The following is a 24922-nucleotide window of genomic DNA, read 5'->3' as shown; positions in this document are numbered from 1 at the left end:
AAAGAGAAAACAAATCTCAAGTGTTTAGTTTGAATATATTTTCTTTGTCAATATTCCGAAAAGATTAGAAAATAATCCTTTTTTTTATATTTAATTAGAGAGAATAGTTATCAAAAATAATGTGAAAAAATTAGAACATTAATTAAAAAGAAAACAATTCTCAAATCTTGTTTCCTTATACACTTTACTAATACGCCTTATTTTATTACATGTACGAAATAGAATTTTGTTAATTAATTTTGTTTGTTATTCGAACAATTTATCTTCTAAAAACAAAACCCTTGCGGCGACTCTTTGTATCGACGAGTAATTGTGCTTGTCTCTTTAATGTGTTTCGGGATGGGACTTCCTCTTCGTCTTCTGAAAGAGGAACAGCCGGAATCGCGCTGGATGGAAATTGTGGAAACAATGGCTTGCCACTATTTACACGCATTGTTCTGCCTTCTGCCGAAGTTGTAGCCACCGACATTGTTTCCAACTAAAAGACAAAGGTATTATTTATAGTCGATCATTCCTATTTAGGAATCCTTTGTGAATGTCCACATAAATTATCGAAATAAATCTATTCAAAATCAGCGAAATTTCAAGAATATTTTTTAAGCATTATAACAATGAAATATTTATAGATTAAAAAATATAGCAAAATATATAGAAAATGTAGCAGATTATTTAGAATTTTGTTTAGTTGCTCAAAAGAATTATCTGATAATTTTAATTATTTAAAGAAATAAATAAAGAATATATTATTTTAAAAAATAATATTATTCCTTTATATTACAAAATGCTTATCAAAAGCAATAATAATAATAATATATAATTTATAAGCAATAGAGATAATTGTTGTTTCATCTTAAAAGATAGAAGTATACAGATATGATAAATATTTTAAATATATTTTATAAAATATTACTTCTTTTACTATATGTATAGAATAATATTGTTTAAGTTGTATATATATCATACTATCTTTAAAACAATTATAATAGCAAATATTTTATTCTTGTTTCAGCAATTTATTTAATTTCAAATATAAAAACCTTGATCCTGACCTTCTCTAATGCTTCATCCATTACTTCAAGATATTTATCAGATATGTTGAAATCATCGAGTTCGTGTTTGACTTTATCAGTCAACAGTTGGATAATCTCTAAGGTATCATCCATTTTAATATTCTCAAGTAGAGGAGTATCTGTTGCATGCTAGAAATAAATATCTTTATAAAGACTAACATATATATATATATATATATATATATATATATATATATATATAAATTTTAATAATTATGTCTTTAACCAAGAAAATTAAATATGAATATGAAAGTACATTGAAAGTATAATACTTTCATTCAATTTTCTTTCTAATTTTATTCATTTATGACATGGTTATAATTTCTTGTCAATTCTGTCATACAAAATAATATTTCAAGAATCTGTTAATCAAAGAATCTATTATACATGGAAAATGAAAACGTAAAAATGACACTTGAATCTATAAATTCTTTTTGATTAGCACTTTTTTTCTCTTTTAAATATAATTTTTTTTTAGATATATAAGAAAACTAATTATAATTGCATACTAATTCCTACATAAAAATTCATATCTAAAAATTATTTTTGCTTTGTATAGAAATTTTTCATCTGCCTTAAAGATATTTTGTAAAAGTTAAATGTGATGCTTCTTATTCTACATAAAACAACTGATAAAAGCAATAACAAAGAAGAAACAATATCCGAAATTTTATAGAATAAAGGAATAATATAATTGTTAGAAAAATATTTAAGATAATTTAAATACACTGATGTGTAAATTTTACTAAATTCGTTTCCGAATAGAACTGAATTTTCACAAAGTGACAAAAGTGTTTAAAGAAACAGTTTTAACACGAACGTTGTCCAAAAGGTTGCCCAAAGAGTTTTTCTTTGAAATTAACAATTGGTAGATTCCATATCCAATACCCGATAGAATCAATACTGATTTTTCACGCGGTTCGCTTTGCGTTCGCGGAAGTGTTTATTTTCGATCGAGTATTGAGGTGTTAATGTACGGAGCAGGCGTTGTCGTTTGAGGTGAGAATTACAGAACGCGGGTTATTTAGGAAAATTCATCGAAGATACGTGATGTTAGGGGTGTTAAGCTTCCAGGAACGATAAATAGTCGAAGCTGTTTGCGTCGTGGCAGACGTCCCATTAAAGGCGGTTTTACTAATTCAATTAAGCGTTTACACGGTATTTCCATTCCGATATTACGGGGCTTTATCCACCGAATACGTTTCTTGGCACGTGATAATTCGCGGCGACACGTTTCGAACACGTCGCACAAAAGGAAAAGCGCTAATTAAGATCCTTTTATTTTAACAATCCATTTATACTTTTTCCTCCTCACTTTTATCCAGCCAATTATCGTACATATTTTCAAATGTCTCTCGGTCCATTTTTATATCTTTTTACATCTTCCTTATAAAATTGAGAACAAATTTTCAAACTTACAAGATCATATCAGAATTGCTCGGAACTTTATACATTATTCAGGGAAGGACGAAACTTTTTCCTATTACAAACAAAGAAAATTATAGACAAAATAGTTATATTCTAGTTTACCTAATTCAATTATTAAAGATAAATTATTATTAAAAAGAGAGAGTAATTGAATTTAAATATTATTTGAATGGAAATATCCGTGAATTTTAAATCGATGAATGTTTCTTTTTTAAATAGAATCTGAAGCCATCAAATTCATTTTATATACTTTGTCGTTCATAAGCTTATAATTGATATTTCTCACCTCAACTTTTTCATACAAATTATACAGCATACTAGTTATGTCGTTTAAAAGCTCTCGGACTCGTCGACTTGCAATCTCGGCTCTCTCTTTACGACATTGTTGTTCCTCAATTTGCGAGTTGAGTTTTGCTACTATCTCTGCGTTCCTATCAAATATATGTAAGATCAAAATAGGAGTAGATTTGAATTTTAAAACAAATGGATTTTAATATCTTGACTTTAAATCTAAAATAGACTTGGTAACTTATAGACTTTATTTAGCGTGATCATAAACACTTTAATTGTTAATCTAGTAAGTTTTTAATGGGTTTATTGTTGATAGTCTTTGATGTAAACTGAACTTACTGTTCGGCGCTTTTTGTTTCCGAAAATTTTCTCGTTTCTATCTCGGTGCTCAGCTCCTGTCTCTTCTTTTCAAGCATCATCTTCTCTTGTTCCGTGGCCGCTCGCATTTTCTGTAGACTCTCCTTGGTCGCCTGCTGACCCAGAAACCGGTTCAGAACTTCCTCTGACCTGGACACTCCGGTAGCATTCCGCAGTTTGGCGAACGTTTCCTCCAGTCGCGCCAGCTCGTCCTTGATAATCTCTTCTTGTGCTTGTTTGCGATTTTTCCCACGTGTTTCGAAATCATCTCGCGGACGAGTATGAAATATCATGCGTTCCAGCCGTTCCAACTCCATTTTTCGCTCCGACACACGTTGTCTGATGTAGTAAAAATTTTGTAAATATTAAATTATTTTCGCGGTGATAATCATCAGAAAGGCATTATTAGAAGACACAAGTGTAAATGATGAAAGTTACTTTCCGAAATATAAAGTTTACGTTATACAGCTCACCTGTATTCTTTGATGACGAAATCGCGTTTTCTACTGGAATTTGTCTCCTCGATTTCCTCTTTCACCAGAGTTTCTTGAGTATTATCTCTTAATTCTATAGCTTCCTCCTTTACTCCCTGCAATCAATAGTTAAGTAAAGTAGGACATCAAGCGTTTCTATTATAATACTCTCATCATGTCATTACTCTTTTTATGACCTTGCCTGTAAGCGTTTGATCTCGTTTTCCTGTTGTCTTATGCCATCTTCTAGGTCTTTCAAAGAAGAAGCATAAAAGACCGATTTCTCTTTTAATTCGGAGGAAACAGAGCGGTATTTCATCCGTGAGATATTTGCTTTAATTTGCATCATTCGGATATGCTCCAATCGGACTTCCAAGCTCTCGATTTTCTGCTCAAGCGAACTGCATTTATTTTTATTACTTGTTACAAGAATTTTGCAAATGAAATTTGAATTACCCTTTTCATAGGATTCTCAGTCTTTTTTTTGAACACGCAATGGCCGCGTCTACGTATCAATTCCTTGCGGTCTGTTTGTAAAATATTTATAGTCTGTTCTTGCTAATAGGATGCAGATGTTGAAATATTTAACATAATCATTTTTCTCTATAATGTTTGATGTGTCGACAATTTTTAGGATTACTCTTACCTTCTCTCTTTCATACTTAATTAAATCTAACTTTTTTCTTAGACGCATATTATTCTCACTTGCTGAAGCAATAATCTCATCCAAACTGCATTTCTTCGCACAAGCTATAAAATTATGACTCAGCAGAGCCGCTCGTTCCATCGCTTCTTTATTCTAAAATATTTAACATTAGTACATGTTAATATAATATATATGCTTTATTTGATTTCTTTGTAATCCGTCTTACAGTTTTCGCTCTCGCATATTTCACGTAAAGTTCTTTGATATTTTTTTTGAGATCAATAATCTTTTGAGCATTCTCTCGCTTTTTTGCATCATATTCTTCAAAATTAGCCTTTCTTTGGCCCTCTGAAAACAAGAGAAATATTATCATTATATTATCTATTATACTTTTTGTGCAAAAAAATAGAAAATTATTCAAAAATATATATGTGTGTTAAAAACTTTTATTTAACATAAGTCGATAGGAAAAGTATATATAAAATTCTTTCCTTACAATTATAGATTTTATATATCCATTTTATAACATTATATTACATTATATGTATATTGACAATGAAACACATGTTGAAACACAACTAAATTAATTGTCATACTTTTCTACAAATGCAACTTTTGATAAATTTAATTATAAAATAGTATTAATCATAAAATTATTCTACCATTCCGTTTTCCTAAATAACTTTTTAAAAAATAGAAAAAGAAATTATGTGATAATTACTAAATAAATACGAGATCGAGTGATATATTAATTCGATTTCTGTCACGAGAAATGCGGAAATGTATCTCGGCAGGAAAGAACCGTAAAATCTGATCATTAATTGTACTGTTCAAAGTTTTATATAGTCGTGCATAAATATGATAGATAAAACGACAAGTAGCAGCATTCCATAATGACTGATCGGGTTCAGAGAATCAGGTATCTAATAGGTAAATCTATTCAGCTGTCTTGATTCTCTTGGCACGAGATCTTTGAAAGCCGATCTATTCAATACTCGTCACTATCGAAGCTTATTATTTGCATCGGTTCATTAATGCGTAAACACGTTAGAAGAAGCTTAGCTTAGAATTTCATTCATGACAGAAGTTTTATTTAATCAGACATGTCATAATCTTAATTGATTGATTTAATTAAAAATTAATTAGTTAATCAAGAATCATATTTAACTAAATTAAGATTAATTATATAATATAAATATATTAGAAAGATATAAAATAATAAATATAATGAAAGATGGAATAGGAATATATAAAAAGATAAGAAATTAGGATGTATAATAAATAATAATTAGTATAAAATAATTTAAATAAGAGAAATATCACTATTTTTTGTTCTACCATGCACATATAACTTGATGATTTAAAACGTAAATTCTTCTGTATCTATACAAAGAAAACTAATTTCAATGAAATATTATTAATGAAATTTTAAGGAAATATTTTAATATTTTAAATGTAATTTTACATACATAGAAAACTAATTACAGTATAACATTGACAATTTTTATTTATAAATACGGGATTATTATTTTTAAAAAATAAAATTAATATAGATGTTTTAATATAAATATTTACATAATATTTTTTTTTGTGCAGACAAATTATTTTTTAAGCTTTTTATGTTAAATTATGTTAATTTTATTTACGTATGAAATCAAAAGAATTGTTGCCCATTTTTCGCAGCTTCTCTCGATTAACAAATATAATTATTCAATAAAGTTGCAAACATTCTACATTGTCCTATATAACACACAGCCTAATCGACTTGACCCTACTAGATATTGCTCCCCTTTTCATTTTATTTTTTTATCGTTATTTTTGTATATAAGATTGTGCGTCGTCTCAAATACTGGTTCTTCCAGTCCGATTTCTTATTTATCATTGTGTAATATGTAATCGCGATTCTGCTTCTAAAATGTCAGCGAGCTGTCTCTTTTTGGCACGCCTTGCTCCATGATGTGTAACAAATATCTGAATATTAAATTACAGAGTCCCATTTATGCTATGTCATAACGTAATTTAAATTTCCATTAAACTTTTTGAATTAATTTACACAATTTTAAATTAATTTGCAATTGTATAACTTTTTAATTTCTAACATTAAATAATATATCTTTAATAACACAAGGCATTAAAATCCATTTGAAATTAATTATTAAATTAAAAAATATGATTTAGATATTCATTTCCTCTTTAAAGTTTAGTTTGCTAGAAATTAAATAATAAAAAAATTGAAAAAGAAGATAATTTTAAATTAAGAATTTGTACATTGTCGATTATACTTTTGTTAGTTAAAATGTCATTAAGAAATAATACTGTAGAGAAGTAAGATACTCTGTATAAATAAGATTTGATTCTAGCTTTGCAGTCTTGTATAGTGTCGACTCGTGGATTATTGTCAGAAGTGATATAAATGAACGAGAAATTGTATGCAGTTCGTTACCTGATAGCTGGACTTTCTTTTTGATCTCAACAATATTTTTGTTCAGCTCATTTAACTTGTTTTCAGCGGTAGACAACGTCAAAGGTTCGGACATGTTTTCGCGAATGAAAAAGGATATCCACGTGGAATATCGTATCGACTTAATAATGTTCGTCGTCCGGACGATAGCACTGGTTTTCATATCGTATATCAAAGAAGCAGCGCGTATTACAGTTTAATAAAAAGATACAAGAAAGAAAATAAGGATTTTCCATAATTTAATAATGCATCAAGATTATCAATGATATTTCAAACTTTCCTGTAAAAAATCCCATGTATAATAATAAATATCTTATTAAGTATAATCGACAATATATAAATTCTTTTTAAAGACTTGAAATGTCTTGGCAATATACATAACTTGAATTGCAATAAAATTTTCCAAACATATATTTATTTAGAAATAATTAAAAAATAAATAATAAAATATATTTCTAAATATATTTTTAAAATATCCATTTTTACAATTTTTGCAAATTTCTCAAACTTGTAATGCGACGAAAAAAATTGAGAGAATCACACGGAATCGTATGCAGCATCGAAAAATTTCGGAAAATAATTACTCTTTTTTTGCGTTCAAAGAAAAAGTAATTTAAACAGGAAATAAAATTGCTAACAATTAATTATTATAACATATTATTAAATTCAATACTTAAATCAATACCTAAATAATAATTCCTAAATAAAATTATTATTTCTCAAGACATACATACACACACACACACATGTAAACAATAAATAAATAAATAAATGAATAAACAAGAAAGAAAATTGTAAAAATGAAAGATTTCTCTATAATTTATATTATTTATATGATAAAGAAATTTAGCTGTTGCATAGCTATTTTAATATCTTTCATTTCATTTTCAGAATCTCATCTGTTGGGTTCATCAACTGCCATTGTAGTCCACAAGATAATTGTATCGTGGCCGCGCTGCATCGTCGTCGCCGGGCGCAGATGTTTGCAGTTCGATGGTAAGGTTAATGGCACCATTAATAAGGCTAATAGGAAGCCGCGTGTTTGCAGCTTCGTGCGTGCATCTCGCGTGCTGCGGGTACAAAGGACTAGAGGCGATTCGTAAAGAGGTCCGTCACCTCTCCTCGGGAATGGTCTCTCGAGACCGGGTTCACCGAATTATAATTCCGCATTTGTATTCGTTAAGCCGCTTGGCGGTTAAGGCTATAGCCGCGATGAATTTCGCGTTACACGCAATCAAGCGCGGCCAAGCCTTAATTAATGATCAAGCGCGTTACGCTCCTCTCGACTCGTGCGCGACTCGTTGAATATCGACGCCTGAAGCGCTGTAACCTGCATTTTACAGCATTATAGATCGACAGATGTCCGGTATTAATACCAATACAGACGCTAATATGTATCAGCTGATCGTTACCTGACGTAATCCAATATTGATGCATAATTAAATCCTTAAACTGCATTATATTGATGCATAATTAAATCCTTAAACTGCATTATATCTTGATATTTTGTGTTTCTTTTATCACTACAGTAGAGATCATTGATGGATGCAATCAATATGAGAGAATGATACAAATTTTCTTATAAATATAACAGTTTGATGTATTTTTTGATTCACATTATTTATTATTTATTATTCACATGTATAAATTCGCATTGTAATTATGAACTGCATTGATCTTTAAAAAAATAGAAAGATTTATAACTGAATTTATATGAGAAAATTATACATGCAAAGATTTCCATTTTCAGCATATATCACAAAAAATAGACATTAATAAAAAAAGAAATTCCAAAAAGGGATTTCTGCATTTTTAATTAATACATTACACTTTCCAGGTTATTATTTTTCTAGAATTTTCTCACAAAGAGCATAAATAAAACATCTGATCATAAAAATTTAGATTATTTTTGTTTGCGATCTAATTAGGGCTGACTGTTCGCACGATTAAGGCATTATCATAGAAAAAAAGCATCAGATGTTAATCAAAGATATTTCTCACGTGAGATATTATGTAATGAGATCCATCATTAACGTAAGCATTCATTATTCTAGTTCAGCAATTGTCTATTTCTTGATAAAGACACATAACATTAATTGAATTAAATTGTAGACAATTTAATTCAATTTGACAATTTTGTTCCATAAATTTCTATTAATTGTAATTTTTTTTATAGATTTTTATAGATTTTTATAAACTTTTATAGATTTTTATATACTATAAATATATATATATTTTTTTATGATATATAAAAATCTTAAAAATTATAATAAATAGAAATTTATGGAACAAAATTGTCAAATTGAATATATATAATGATATAATATATAATAAAAAAGATAAATAATTCATGCAGTTTAGATTTATTCTTAGTCAAAATTAAATATTTTGCAATCATTCGAAATCAAAGATAGTTAATGATGTATTAAAATTTCCGTATTTAAATGAATTTTAAAGAAATATCAGATTATTAATCTTTTATTCAGAAAATTATTAAATAATATTTAACAATTTTCTGAATAAAAGATTAATAATCTGTTATTTCTTCTTTTACAAAACTAAACTATTATTGATATAATTCACATTTACTATTCTCTATTAAAACTTATATAATATTAATTGACAAATGCAATATTTATCTTTTGCATGCGAATATAAAATCGATAATGATTTATTTAATTTCAATTCAAATTGAGTGAAATTTGGCGCAGCGCACTCGGCGAATTCAAACCATCCCCTCCCCACTCCGATTTTCGAATAACTTCACGCATCTCGATGCAAAGCGAGGGATGCTCGGAGAGGCGTGCTGCGGTCGGCGATTCCGCTGTATCGCGCGCTGCGATTGGCCGCCGCGTCGGCCATTCCGCGGCGGCGTAGTGATAAAGCGACCCAAGTGCCAGGTGCGCGCGCACGCGGGAACTACTTTCAGCGCTTTAAGCGAACAATAGGGTCCTAGAAGTGTTTCGGACGCGGTCGCGTGTCGTGTAACGTCGTGCCGTACGCATTTTTTTCCTTGTAACCGCGCCGGTAACGTAATTCAGCGCAACGCAACGTAACGTAATCGCGTCCCGGAACCCCCGGTCGGTGACGTATCCTCGATTGGTGAGACGCGTACGATGCGCCCGACGATCGAGTGACGGTCGCTCTCGGACGTGGTGACACACGGGCTCTCCCCGATCCTCGGACACAAAAGTGCGTGCGCGCGCCCGGTGAGTGTCGGCCCGCTTCGTTTCGCTCCCCGAGTGTGTGCACCCGAGTGCCTCTCATCTTCCCCCTTCCCCCCGATGAGTGTGTGCGCGAGTAATAATTGAAAAAAAGAGAAGATATTCAACGGGCACATCATGTCGCGGCGGAGATTGGATTACGCGTTCCGGATCGAGCCGTTGCTGCTCGCGCTCCTGGCGACCATCTGCCTGCCCACGGTATCCGGTGAGTAGAGCGAAGGAACTTTGCCTAAGTCATAAGTGCTCCGTTTGCGCCGGGAAAGAATCGCGCGCGCCAGGCAACAGGTAGCTGCCGCGGGAGGCGACGCCGGCGCGCTTTTCGGAGCCGAGGGACGCGCACTCCGGATGCGCGCGCGCGCGCGCGCGTCGCGTTCTGTCAACGCGTCGCGATCTGTCATCGCGTCGCGAGGATGTCCGGGAGCGTTTCGGCGACCGATCTCCCGTACCCGCGATCGCCCCCGGTCGCTGTGCCCCTCTCGCGGCGGACATTGCTGCGCTCGCCTCTCCTCTCTTTACTATCCGTCTCGAAAATGTCGACCCCTGCCGCGGTGGATCGCGTTCGGCTTCTCGGACTCCGCAAATATTTTAGGAAAATTTTCGCGCATGAAAATATCGGTTAAAATTGAATTCCTCGATGTTCCTATCCACGTTATGTCGAAGAGGTCGAAGAGGTCCGCGAGAAAATAAATATATGTGTTTTTGCGAGCTTTCTCTCTTTCTCTCTCGCTCTCTGTTTCAACAAATCGAATATCAACGAACGAGTGCGACAGCGATCGTTTAGGGCAATGCTCCAAACAGATACACGTGGTAGTGTATCTGTTTAGCAATGCAGAGGTGCTCATCCGTCGATGGTGATGTAAAGATACGGGGAAATCCGCGAGGGGTCCTCGGCCAAGTTGGCAGACCCTGAGGGACAGGTGCCCAGCCCCTCCGCTTTCCAGGAAGCGAGCTATCCCTCCTTCCTCGCGTTAACACTCGCTCCGACTCGACTCGACATTTCGCTGCTTCTTCGATATTTGCGAGTGTGTTATACGGAATAAGGGAACGTAGGCATCCTGCGGGGACTCTATCCTGTTTTGACCCTCATTCTTTCTCGACAACCGTATTCATCGAGCATGTTTCAAAGACAGCTGTGATTTTAACTTGTTAAGTGATTATGTAAAAGATTCAAAAGGTTCAATGTTATTATGTTTATATAATTTAATCGTTCTCTTTCTCTTTCATCAAATATAGATACAGATATAATAGATTCATCATGTTACACTCTAAAAAATTATCTTATATTGACAATCGATGATAAAAAAATAATTACGTTAAACTTGAATTGATTATGTTATTATATATATTAATTTTATTTATTCTGAAAGATACTGAGGAAAAATATAATTATGTCGCGAAATTATCGTCATATGTGAATTATTAATATTTTTACTAATCAATTTTTAAAAGTGAAAAATTATCTATACAGTGTTAGTTGTTAGACAACCATTTTTTTATTAATTATTGTTTTTTAAATAATTTTTTGAATATTCTAATGTTGCCTAATAAATTTTTTCCATAAATTGCCATTTTTCGAAAAAATTCATTCTATTGGAATTATTTTTTAATTATTTCTTATTATTTAATTTGGTAGTAAAACTGTTGAATAATTTAAAACTTCAAATACTGCAATACGTATGATATATATGTTTATTACGAATTCAGGCGATTAAGAGTTAATGCATAACTTATCATGATAATTACTGCGCATTCACTGATAATCAGACATTGTAAGATAACCTCTAGGTGCGATAATAATATGTTCGTTCTGAAAATTAGATAAATGCAACATACGAAACCTCGCTAAGTGCTACTTCGTGCATATGCATATTTGGCGAAAAAATTATCTGTATAATTGAAACGGTTAACGTGCTGTTGAAAGTCTAAATTAACTCGTTCATGAGAATTTCATTTTCTTTTTTCATTTAAAATCAAACGCTTTATCGCGCGCGAAAATTGCAGTGATTTGATCGAAACGGAAATTGTGAGAATGTAAATCTCCTCGAAATGGAAATATTTGAAATTGCAATAACGCAAAATTAAAATCAATGCGAAATGTTACGATTAAATATATGTAATATATACGAAATCATTAATAAAAAAATAAAATTTATCAAACTTTTTTTAAAGCTATCGTACATATATCTTATAAATATACTTTATACATGTAGATTTACTTACAGAGGATGAAATTTGACATTTGCAGTTTTTAATTCATCTCTAATCATAGTTAAAAAAATGACATGAGTTGTAAAATTTTTCTAGGCAGCATTTTATTAATTTATCTTTGAAAATTTAATGAATTCAGATATAATTGAACAATTAGTTTTCTCCATAGAATGTGCCATGAAAATTAACAGAAGATAATTATTGACGTTTCGCTAGATAAATTTCTTGACTTTTCGCCAGGACATAAATCGCAGCTTAACGTGACGTAATACTTACATCGATGCAATGAGTATTGCCGCGTATATCGTTATAAAATGGCGAATAAGTCGGTAAAGTGTCCAACAAAGAAAAGAAAAGACAGGAGAATAATTACAATGCATTCGCATTATCGCGATTATGGATATTGTCTCATATTTTACTGTCGGTAGAGCTTTTCCTTAAAATCATTCATCTGTTTTAATGGTATATGACTTTTAATAATTGTTTCTTTATGCATTTGTTATTAATTATATATTTCTTGTTTTTTACACAAGACATTCCTAGAATAAAAGTTTATTTTTGTACTTATAATTTATAAATTTCATGTATGCAACTTGATATTGAATCTCATAAGAGCTGTAATTAATAAAAAATTTATAATTTATTAAAATATAACTCTTCAAATATATATACATTATATTAATTGTTATAATTATAAATTTACTCTACTACTAACATTGCGGTAATTAGTAAAATAAATTTATAATTATGAATATAAAGTGCATATGTTAAAATTATATTTTCATAAATTTTTAATGGGACCTTAATTTAACAATCTGATGTCAAAACTTTTATAGCACTCGAGAATTAAAATAGAGAGAGAAAGAGTTCTCATGAACCTTGTTCAGTCCATTTATAAATTTTCTCATTAAACTTTTTATATTTGAGGATTCAAAATGTAAATGTAAAGTTTCGGAGCAATAATTTTGACAGATTATATTTTCGTTACATCTGATTTCTAGCAATCAATTTTTTTTAATCGTATAACATTTAATTCTGTTTCTACTTAAAATCTGCAACCTCGCATGAATATCGCGAGAATAATTTTGCGATTTGATCGATCGTCCCAAGGAATCGGGCGAGGACTTCGTCCTAGGTATTGCTCACTATACAAGTATCTCGCGATACTCAGGATGCAGAATAGCGATGGCGCACTCCAGACTCTCCAGACGCTCGCCGCTCTTATGTTCTCAGGCTTTCTCTTCTCTCTCTCCGTTGAAACTGATCCGCCCGGACTTAACGTGCTTTCACACGCGACACGCGCGACAGACAGACGCGGTGCAGGGGTTACATTTCGCGAATATTCAAAGCACCGTCGTGATCGGAATGTCGCCGATATTGTCGGAAGGCGTTGCGTATATTGCGTATCAAACGCGGAATAACGATTTGCGAAAGTTACGCTCTTTTTAATAAGCATTCCAGCGCGGAATTTCATCTACTTGTTTTGAAAAGCGTAAATAAACTTTCGCAATATTTTTTTAAAATTAAAATCAAGTTTTTAAAATATCATTTATTAAATTTAGTATTATATAATATTATATAATTTTTAATATTATTGTTATCAAAATAAGCGAATTATATATCGTAATAAATTTTAAAATCGTTCGCTTTTCATAAAAATAAGAATTGCGACCGCTAGTCTTTATAAATGAAAATGAATTTTTATTATGATATATTTATTAATTCGTGTTTTTCGGTTTTGAATAGCTTCTAATTTTACATTTTGTGATTTCTTTGTAGAGTAATATAAATATACTTCTTAAATACCTCTAAAATAAAAAATGTTAAACATATTTACAGTAAGAATATTTGGAGTAAACTAAGAATATTTGGAGTAAAAAAATAGATCATCATGAAATAAATTACATTAGTTTGAAATTAAATTTTCTTAAAATTACAATTATACAATAAACATAAGTCACATTGCAAAAATGAATATCTTCAATTATACTATAATGATTTCTTGTAAAAGAAGACATTTAATTTTCATTTTAGCCTCGCATGCGTTAATTGAAAATTCGGAGAAGGCAATGCATTTAGCATGCGTGTAGCAATTTGAGTCGATTAGTCGATTTTGCATATTGAAGCAGGAGACGCAGATTCGACGAAAAATATTTATATTTTTTTTTTATTTTTGCGACGAAAAACACCGCAGGAAATCGGCTCGATGCCACTCCCGGGACATTCGAAACCTTCGTGCGACTTAGAAACCGTCGCGTCGTCGTTGCTATCGACCTGCAACCGGTTTCTCGTTCCCTTTCATCGGTTCAGACCGGCACACGAGCTAGTCCGGGTTCTTGCACACGTGCACAGACACACGCACGATCTGTGTGTGTGTGTGTTGCTGCTCCTGCTTTCGTTTCCATTGACTTGCGCGCGTGGTATTTTCGCTAATCTCGCTTCCAAGCATGGTGAATGCTGTCGCATCAGCTGTTGCTGCGCGCATCAGCTTACTACTATACGCGTATATACTTTATAATTCAAGCGTATTACATAATTTAGATTGAGTGACATTTATGTAACAAACTAAAGAAAAAAATATTGCACGAAACTTTAATCATAAAAATAATCTCTGAATATATTAATTAAAAATTGATTGAAAATCTCGAGCTTAATTATTGAAATCTTGATTTAAAATTTAATAGCAATTTATTACATTAAATTTATTATATTAAATTCTTTGATATTTTAAAAGAATGTAATAATAAAATATTTTTTGTTAGATAAATATTTTTTATATACATCTTAAAAAAAATCTATCTACAAAATAAAGACAAAAAGTTTATATTATAATTTCTATAAATTATAAATTAGAGTAAATAATAAACTAGAATTATATATAGAAAATAATTGAACGTTCTTTATGGTTTAGATAAAAGATCTCTGATCTACGTGTATCTTCTAATCCGACAGCTCTCGTATTTTTCCTTTCCGAGCGATCATTCTTTCGCGTCGAAGAAGAAAGGATAGGAAACGGCTAGGTATCTCGCGGCATCTGCTAACTAAAAGGGCAAGATCTTTGCTGTCCTATCGAGAACCAGCCCGGGTATTTGCATTCGTCCCTCTCTCGTGCAGATAGATGCCTCTCTAGCGTTAAACCGCATAATTAAGGACCCTCGCTACCGCGCACGTCCGTCCGTCCGTCTGTCCGTTTCCCGCTGCCAGTTACGTCGTCCCGGAAAGATCCGAGAGAGAGGCTTCGTGGTATCGCGGAAGAATCGCGGATTGTGCCGTCAGTCAACGCGCGGGACGGCGACGTGTCCTTATGGAGGATCGCACCTAGGATCTATCTATGCAGATTCCGAGACGAGTTCGATTCGCGCACATCCGCGACGAACAAGAGATTTTCAGACAAGCAACGCAGAAGCCGCGGCCTTAGAACGTCGATTAGACGGTTCATGGCTTCGTTGAGGCAGTTGCCAGACATTTTCCGCATCGCATCCTCGCGGATCGATGAACGTAAATTCCGCGCGATTCTTCTTATTATTTCCTCGATGGCTTTATTCCGATAACATTTCATTGGTAAAGTGTCCTTATGATGGAGGATTCTATGCTTGGGATCTACGTGCCTCGCTTAGTCCATATTTTTAATATTTTTAATAATTTTTTCAATTATTTTAATTATAATTAATTCCTTCGATTCTTTAATCTAAATTTTTGATATCATTAAAATTTTAATATTAATTATTATATTATTATAATATTTTATAATAATATTATTATTATAATATTTTTAATATTATTTAAGCTTAGATTATTTTTACATTTTTTAATAATATGCTAAAATGGTATTTCAATTATCAACCATAATTTTTAATAATTTTGCTTATTTTTAATTCCCTCTTTTTAATTATCTCTTTGATTTTCAATATCATTTAATATTCAAATTTCAAAGTTAGCTTCAAGATAATTTTTCGAAAGAATCGGCCTTTTATCTTCGATAATAATGCTAAAGTGTTCCTATTACATTCATTTCTTATCTCCGGGGACGCAAACTATTCGCGTCTCTGTTTCGACGTACTCTCCCATGTCCAGGCGGGGTTTTTGCACACACGCGACACGCGAGCGAATTCTTCGCAACGTCCGGTGTGGTCCGACAAAGGAGCGCGAGAACAGCGGCGAAAATACATAAAGAGGCGGGAGAGAAAACGCTCGGTCCACGCGCGATGAGGAAAGACCACCCGGTGGCGTTTTCCCGCGGCGCACGTGGAAGCGGTTTAACGCAGTCCGGATCCGCGACGTCGGCTCCAAACGGCTACTTCCCGAGGCGAGAGAGCTCGGACAAGGATCCCTGTTCGTGCTCGGCGGCGATTTTTCCCAAGAGCGCGCAGACGTGGATAAGACGTGGAGCGCGTACCTCGGGTCAATGCGATCCTATCTATTAATCATGCGCTCTCTTGGCTTCTGCTACCATCCTTTCGTCTCTCCCTCGGCGTCGACATAAGAGAGCGCGCTCCTTCTGATAAATGGCAACGAACGTGCCGCGATATAGCGAATGCACAGCTTTACACACGCGGCTAATCGCCGATTGATTAATTATTCCTCTCTCTTCAACCGCGAAGCGATCATGGGAAACTCGCGTTTTCGCGAAATTCGGCTCGCTTGATTCATTATCCACGAATCTTGCTGATTAAAAATGATGTAAATTAAATTTTCAAAGTCTTATAATTAGACCGGGCATCATGACTTATAAGTTGTAAAGAAATTTTGTCAAATAAAAAGATAGCGATTAATTAAGAATGTCATGTTTTGTTATAATATTTTGATAAAGAGATTATTTGTATTTATTAAATTTTTTTTCATCACGATTTTCAGGTAATTTTATTAAATTATTTTTTCTGCAATAATTTGTATATAACTTGATTCAGTTATTTTTATAATAATTTCTTAATTTTTTTTTCTGGAATGCCAATATTTAAATTAAGTTACGTATCAGTTAATCAGATGATTAAATATGTTCACGACATTTTGCGATGCATCATCCAGATGAATTTTATTGGCACCTTTTATATTTTTCTTTTAAAGTTCCTAAAGTATGCTTCTTTTCCTAATTATCGCTGTACATTATTGCCGATATATCGATCGGCGATCGTAAGAGGAATCGATAGAAGGGGCGTGTGTTATAAATTCGCGCCGGTTCTCTCGCCGTCAATTAAACGCAAAACGGCGATCTTTCCGCGCCGTAACGCGAGCGATCGTTCAATTTATGCCATTAATTTTCACCATAACGGTAGCATCCGATAATGAGTACATAGTTGCGACGGGCTTTTTACAATCAGCGTCGTGGAACGATGCCTTGATTAATTTTTCACGCGGTCAGCGAAGCCTATATGTGTCTGAAAGCCGGGCCCCCCTTGGCAGACACGGCCAGTTGGCTCATATTACATGCTCGCGCAACGGAACAATCGAAACCCGTATTTACGAGGCTAACATTCCATTAAACGTCCTGGCTACCGCGCCTGGTTAATTAATTGCTTCAATGTATGCAATCGATAACTCGCGAGAATTATTTTTAATTGAATATTCAGTCGATTTAAAATTATAAAACGATGTTAGAGAAATGATTTTAAAGATCTTCTCTCCACTGAAATTTTATCTTGAGGAAGATGGCTCTGTCATTTCAATATTAAATAGTACTTGTAATCTGCAAAAAAAATTTTGTAGAATTTTTTCGATATTAAGTGATTTAATAATAAATTTTATTCTAATTATTTCTTAAATTTTTGAGTTTCTTGTTTTGTTCCTGATTTTCGTATAATTTTATCAAATTATATTTATTATATATTAATTATATTTATTATAATTATATTTAAATTATATTTCTTTTGATTTTTATATCATTAATATCATTTATATCATTTATTAAATTATTTTATTATTTTGTTAAATTATTTTTATATTTCTTATGATGATTTTTACATAGTTTTATTAAATTATTTTTTCTGCAATGATTTTTATATAACTTGATTAAATTATTAATCAATCGTACCTTGAAATTCGAATGGAACAAAATTATTTATTATGGCGCTAATTTTTTTTTTCATTTCTGCGCTATATATATTTAACTTCTCAATAAAGAGAATTGTATTTACTCCGCGGATACTGTTATTTCTGGGAATCACGACTAGGCGCGGACGGAAGGATTATCCGGAAGTTACGTCAGGTCCCCTTTCCAAGCAGGATCGCGCCAGCGGCTCTTTCTTCAACCTCAACTTGGCGTACATAAACGAGGAAGAATCCGCGTGTTAGCGTCTTTCGCAACTCTCGTAAGTGAGAAACACCGTTTCCAGCGAGTCCCATCGAAGCTGAAACCTCACGCTGCGAGCGTACACACACACGTAAATACACGCGAATGCTTTTACTTGTCTTCCAACCATGTGAATCACCGTCGCAGTAGAGCTTATCAACCACCTTCGCTCTCACAAACGCGGTCACCTGCGATCTCGCCAAACGATAACGCATGCTTTCGCGCTGATTGGCCGGCTTGACTTTAATTGGGCGTCTCAATCTCGCGAGAAGCGAGAGAAAGACGATTCTTCTCTTCGGTTACTTTATTTAAATCGCCGCATTATACGCGCTGTCGAGCCGACATTGCCGGTCAGCGAATTTACGATCGAAATGTCGCAAAATCGCCGATCGTTTGCGCCAAGCGGTACTTCGGAGGCTCTCGCGTTAATTAGCATCGTCGCCGATAAGGCGATTGCGCAATTTCGATTTGCCCGCGATCTCTCACTTGCCGATTGCGGCAACTTTTGCTCGGGATAATTAAGACGTTACTGTTTATGGACGCAAACACGTGGCTCTTTTTTTTCGAGCGCGAAATAAAATGTATCTCGGTACGATTTATCGTAAGTGTTTTTCAACCTTAATTTCGCCGGAGCCTGAAGATAAGAATTTCAGGGAAATTTACGCGCCGTATAAAATGGATTATTTAATCACGGGGACCTGGTGTAGCGGCATAAAACTCGACCAAGGTGCAATCGAACACGGCTGGCGAATGGCGGACACGCATAAGGCTGCGAACGCAATGAATGGTCCGTACGCACCGTACATTGTATCGCGGAAGAAAGTGGCCGGCCGGTAATTTTGTCGCGAATTCATTTCCTAAGCGAATAATAAAGTCGCATCCCGAAGTCCTCGCGGATAAAACCGATTTCCCGGAAAACGTGACCCTTCCTCCTCCCCCTCTCTTTCGTATGTCTCTCTCTCTCGCCTCTCTCATCTTTTGTCGCTGTCTACTATCCACGAAAACGTGACTTTCTCGTGTCCCACCCGCGCTCTCGCACATACGTACCATTGTGTAATGGTCCTTGAACCAACATCGACCAGCAGCTGGTCGAGAGTCTCCCACGCCCGCTAAACGGCACAGATCCTCGTTGGATTCCCAGGATTTGAGGATTCCGCCTGTCTTTTTCTCGTTTTATTTTCATTTTCGCAAAAGCAGTGCAATTGTCCGCTGATTATGCGTTCTTCGCGACGTGACTTTTTCAAGAAAATTACGAGTTAACGCGCGCGAGTTGAAGAGACTTTTATAGTAAAATACCTTCGTCGATTTCTTTTCATTGTCATGCGAACAAATGTTCGAGAAGTTGAATGCCATAAGGTTAATTGCAGGTAGCATTCGTACATTTAATACTAACCTTCACTATCAATCTTTAATAAAAAATATTTTTCAATTAATATTTAATTTATAATATTAAATAATATTAATAATTAATAATAATAATCTTAATAATATTAAATTAATTTCTATAATAAACAATCTTTTACAAATAATCTTTCTCGTTTTATATAATTTTTCTCGAAAGGATGGAGAAGAAAAAGGACAAAAATTTGATTAAATTTGGGCAACTCCAGTCGAATAATCTCCATCAATTACTAATATTTTGATCTTGTACATCAGTAGATCCTCAGCAAATTCAACCTCTCGATCAAATGTCACATTGCAGATATATATTCCGTTACGGTCATCCAAGCATTTCCTCCTTCGTAACGTTTTGTTTCCCCATAATGATCGCGCGCGACACTCGTCAATCATCATCGTCGGTCGTGCATTTCCGTCAAGCTTGGCCGGGCGAGCAAGTAAGCGGCTGCAACGGAACTGCAACGGGCTCGTCTCTCCGTTCGTTCTCCCCTTCGTCTCTCGTCTATCCGCGCCCCTTTAACGACGGAATGATTGCACGCACATCGAGGAAACCGCCGAGGAATCGGCGACAATCGCACATGTGATCGCCTCGATGCGAAAGCACGTCACGCCGTTTGATCGCTGCGCTCGTCGGGGCGTCGAACCATGTAAACCTTGTTACACGCGCTTTCCGCGCGCGAGCATCACGCCCCGTGGTCTCATTTAGCGTTAAATCAGGTTGTCCGATCCTGATCTCGCTTCGATATTGAATGCGATCTTCATGATAGATGGATAAGATGAAAAATATACAGAGTATCAGATCTCTTCCCCCAAAAAAACTCCTGTAGCTTACCTCGAGAGCTTTTCCAAACTATAATAAATTTTATATTTTTTCATCGAATTATGAAGCTTGAAATAATTTCTTAATTTTTGCATAAACCATAAAATATCTAAAATATTTATTTTTCGATTATTTTACCTTAATACTTTTATGTACAAAATAATGAGAGGAATCAATTGGTGTAAACACATAATTGATTCCTCTCATTATTTTGTACATAAAAGTATTAAAGTAAGATAATCGAAAAATAAATATTTTATTATATATATTTATTTTATTATATATATTTGGTTTATGTAAAAATTAAGAAATTATTTCGAGCCTCATAACTCGAAAAGTACTCGATGGAAAAATATTTTATTATAATGTTTTGAAAAGCTCTCGAGGTGATCTACAAGAGCTTTTTGGGGGGAAAGATTGCCCTGACACCCTGTCGACAACGTAAATGTTGTAATTTGCGAAATTGCATAAGCATTAATTTCAATTTCATATTTTTAAGTTACGATCCTAATAATATCACATATTATTCATACGACTTTATGAAAGTATCTCATAAAGAACCGCATGTATGTGCTTACGTTTAATTTCATAAATATGTCCCGTGCATAAATATGCTTCTTATACGTTTATACTTATGTCGAGAGGATGAAAATTAGCATTATCGTGCAAACCGCCGTCAATGAAATCATCGTGCTCCGATTGGTCGCTCCAACTTTCTTCGCGACCACTTCGCTGACCACATGGCAAACTCTGTCTTTCAATTAGCATTATTCCGAACATACGCGAAAAGGGACTTTGCGTCAATTAGCGGACGCTTAGCTAATGCAGCAGCGAATCAGATTGACGAATAGAAAATGGCGTACGACCGACCTGAAACCGGTCGTGACAATCTCTCCATTTCTCATGTGGCTGCTGAATACGTGTACCTTCTATCACTCGATGAATATTTCGTCCGAGAGATGAGGGGTGCGTCCTTTTGAAGTATACTTCCTGTCCATCGTGCTTTTATTGGCAAATTAAGAGAGTTCCCTCTCCCTCCGGCTTAACATTGCAGGCCACAATGGACCCGTATTGTTTGCAGGACAGAATTTCTCGGATCATCTCCGTGAGATGAAGGATGCCTGCGTGTCGCCGCCTTTATGTAATTTTCGATTTAACTTCAATGTTATAAGGTTTCTTATCAACTATCTCGGGGTCAATGTACGCTTTCTCGATAAGTTCACCAATGCCAATGTACGCTTTCGCAATAAGTTCACGTGCTATCAAATTTCGATATGATTTTCAAGTAGACTCGAATAAATTTATTTATTTATTCTTAATGCTATTTTTTATTACCAACAATTTTTTATTACCAAAAAATGATGTCATTAATAAGTAGTTTAACAAGTAAATAATATTGATATAAATAATATTAATATTAATATTAATAATATTAATATTAATATTAATAATATTAATATTATTATTATTAATACTAATATTAATAATATGATATAACAAACGAATAATATTAATAATATGATATAACAAATGAATAATATTAATCATATGATATAATGATATTATTTGAATTAGATCTTGAGAAACTTGATAATTAAAAAGATTGATAAAATATATTTTTTAAAAGTAAGATTAATTAAAATGGTATGAGGAATTTGCAGTTATTATTCAAATTGATCGCACATGGTGCATGCATAAAGTATTCTTCCTTTTTAGTCTTGTGACCGTTTTTGGTCATGAAGGACCTTTGTACAATTATCGATTGCCAGGTGCGTTTTCGATAAGTCCCCGAGCGTGACGGAACGCATCGAGAAAGGGTGATATTTTGTTTTCAGAGTGGATAGTACATTTCCGTTCGTTTATTTAGTCGCTTGAGAAAATCTAAAAGTTGTTAAGTATTTATCTAAAATTATTTTTGAGGTCGTGAGATTATAAATATATATATAAAGACAGAAAGAAATAGAGAGAAAGAGAGTGAAAATTTTTATAATAATGTATAAATTTGTATGATGCACACACACACATTTCGGAGTAAATAAATTTATGACGATATAAAATTGGATATTTCACGTTTATGTATAAATTTATGTCGCATTATGTAGATTTTTCTTATATGCGTGCGTCTTAAAAATGTCTTACGAGTAAAAAAGCTCCAGGGGAGTCCTTAGATTTATATAATGCGGCGAATCGTTTGTATTCAAATCGCCAACTTTACGAGACCAACATAATTACGCTTAAACGACGAGACCTCGTCCCAAGATAATTACGAGCAATTGGTATCCGTAACTTGAATCGAAACACGAATATGATAAATAACAGTTAATATAGAACACATGTAGCTGCTTATTTTACATGCTGCTATATTTTACATCCGCTTAATTCGATCGTATTTTTTGTACTGCTCATATTGCAAATAACATTCTCAAGGATAAGAAATCGCGTATCATTTTTATTACATTATCGCATTTGATATAATTCGATAAAATCATCGATCATCGTGTTGTAACAGTTTCTATTTTTCATAAACTTATCGTTAAATTAATATAAACATGATGGCAAACATTAAAATGCATTTTTTGCCATCATTAAAAGACAACATTAACTAAAAAATTATTTAAACAGAATATTTAATATAATTTTCTAAAAATATTTTTTTCCATATTTAATATAATTTAATATATTTAATATAATTTTCTAAAAATATTTTTTTCCATATTATACTTTCTTAACGCTAATGTATTACTCGAAATACAACAATAGGAACATCTCAACAAGTAGCTTTGCAGGTCAGCTGTCGCATAACGTTGCAAAAGTCTCTATCATTATTCGGTGTTAAATAGCATAATGGGCGGAAAGATATGTGTCATCCGTAATTACATGTACAGGTCGTCGATTCCGACGCATCCTACGTTTTTTTTTCCTCGCATCGTCGATTTACGGCAGGCACGACAACGATATAATGGTCGATTATAAAAATGTGACATGCGTACGACAACATTAACGGAGAAATCAGTACAATTATAGTATAGCTCTCGTGGCCGAACGTCGCGGTATTTTTCTCCGGTTTCTTTTACGCTCGTTATATCGATAATTTGTCTCATTCTCGTTACTTTCATTCGCGGCGCACGTACTTATATGGTGATCGGCGACGAATTATTGCGGCAAGACCACGCCGCCGATCGTTCGCTGCTGGCACCGAATTAATGGCGCGCAAAAACTGTCCTGGTGGTCCGCACTAGAGTCACGAAGAATTTCTCGACATGTCCTGTCAGCGGCAGGTGCGAGGTACGAAGGTAAATCAACAACGTTTTCACCGTGACTCACGCTCCCCCTCTCCCTCTCCCAATAAAACGGGGGGTGACATTCATGCAAGATGATAGTTGAGAGCGGTCATGGAACTTTTAGATTCATTTGCGATTTTGTATTTATTAATCGATTTATTTTCACAGCGAACTTTCACATACGCAGCAAAATATTTATTTATAAATAAATTTTATGAGTAAAAGCTAAAAAATAAATTATAAAATATATCTAAATTATAGCAAATAATTTTAATAAATTATATAATTATAATATGTAATTATAATAAATTGAATATAAATTATAATAATTAAATATATCAATTATATTTATTTATTAATATTATAATAAATAAATATAAATTATAAATTTCTAAATAGAAACCGTATATAAAAGAAATTATTCAGACTAAATTTCTCTGTTCTAATCCAGCAAAGTAGATAAAAAAAAATCTAGCGATCAATTCTTTTTAAATATACTTATATATAAGCGTTATCTTTTTCGTGCATTATCTATAGATATAGATATTTATATTTGCGCGCGCCTCTTGGCGCTCGTCGGTCACGAAAGAATCATCGGACGAGTACTTAATTGTGCGTTGGTATTTGGGGTCAATAAGGCAAAAGAGAGAGAGAGAGAAGGAGAGCGAGATGGAAAGGGTCCGGCAATCTGATGCTGGGAGAGAGAAGGAGCAAGGTAGACTCGACGGCGCGCACCGACAGAGAATGTGCACGTGTATCGATCCTTGAACCATCTCTACCTCGGATCAACGTGTTCGCATCCAACACCTTTCTCCTCCGCTTCATCTTGCCCCTCCCATGCCGGGACTCTCCTTCTCTCTCTCTCTCCCCTTTCGTCCTCGTCTCTCTTACCTCTCCGTCTTCGCGCGCGCCTCCCCGTGATAATAATTATCCGTTGGAGGCTCTCGCGCGCGGCGGAGCCAAAGTCACGATCTTTCTT

General features: G+C 33.8%; 2 protein-coding genes and 1 long non-coding RNA gene across 3 annotated transcripts in view; 1 reads left to right on the top strand and 2 right to left on the bottom strand.

The window, feature by feature from the left end:
* Window positions 1-212: 212 nt before the first annotated feature.
* On the bottom strand, window positions 213-4216 carry LOC105253729. Its single transcript, XM_025413196.1, has 7 exons — window positions 4076-4216; window positions 3822-4020; window positions 3620-3735; window positions 3129-3485; window positions 2785-2929; window positions 1050-1199; window positions 213-478 (listed from the first exon to the last, which is right to left on the bottom strand). The coding sequence occupies exons 2-7, from the start codon at window positions 3966-3968 to the stop codon at window positions 260-262; spliced, it is 1134 nt and encodes a 377-aa protein (XP_025268981.1). The 5' UTR covers window positions 3969-4020; window positions 4076-4216; the 3' UTR covers window positions 213-259.
* Window positions 4217-4392: 176 nt separating this feature from the next.
* LOC112639395 overlaps window positions 4393-24922 on the bottom strand; it is a 34924-nt gene continuing 14394 nt past the window's right edge. The window contains exons 2-3 of the long non-coding RNA XR_003123491.1: window positions 4492-4613; window positions 4393-4418 (exon numbers count right to left, since the gene is read on the bottom strand). This is a non-coding gene — a long non-coding RNA (uncharacterized LOC112639395). The remainder of the gene's footprint in view (window positions 4419-4491; window positions 4614-24922) is intronic.
* Window positions 9693-24922, top strand: part of LOC105258184 (neurogenic locus Notch protein) — a 279923-nt gene continuing 264693 nt past the window's right edge. Inside the window, exon 1 of the mRNA XM_025413181.1 lies at window positions 9693-10155. Coding sequence (XP_025268966.1) covers window positions 10068-10155 — 88 coding nt within the window. The 5' untranslated portion in view covers window positions 9693-10067. The remainder of the gene's footprint in view (window positions 10156-24922) is intronic.

This window comes from Camponotus floridanus, unplaced genomic scaffold (genome assembly GCF_003227725.1).
Source record: "Camponotus floridanus strain SB8 unplaced genomic scaffold, Cflo_v7.5 scaffold62, whole genome shotgun sequence".
Classification (NCBI taxonomy): Eukaryota; Metazoa; Arthropoda; class Insecta; order Hymenoptera; family Formicidae; genus Camponotus; species Camponotus floridanus.
This window is presented reverse-complemented; position numbering and strand designations above follow the sequence as displayed.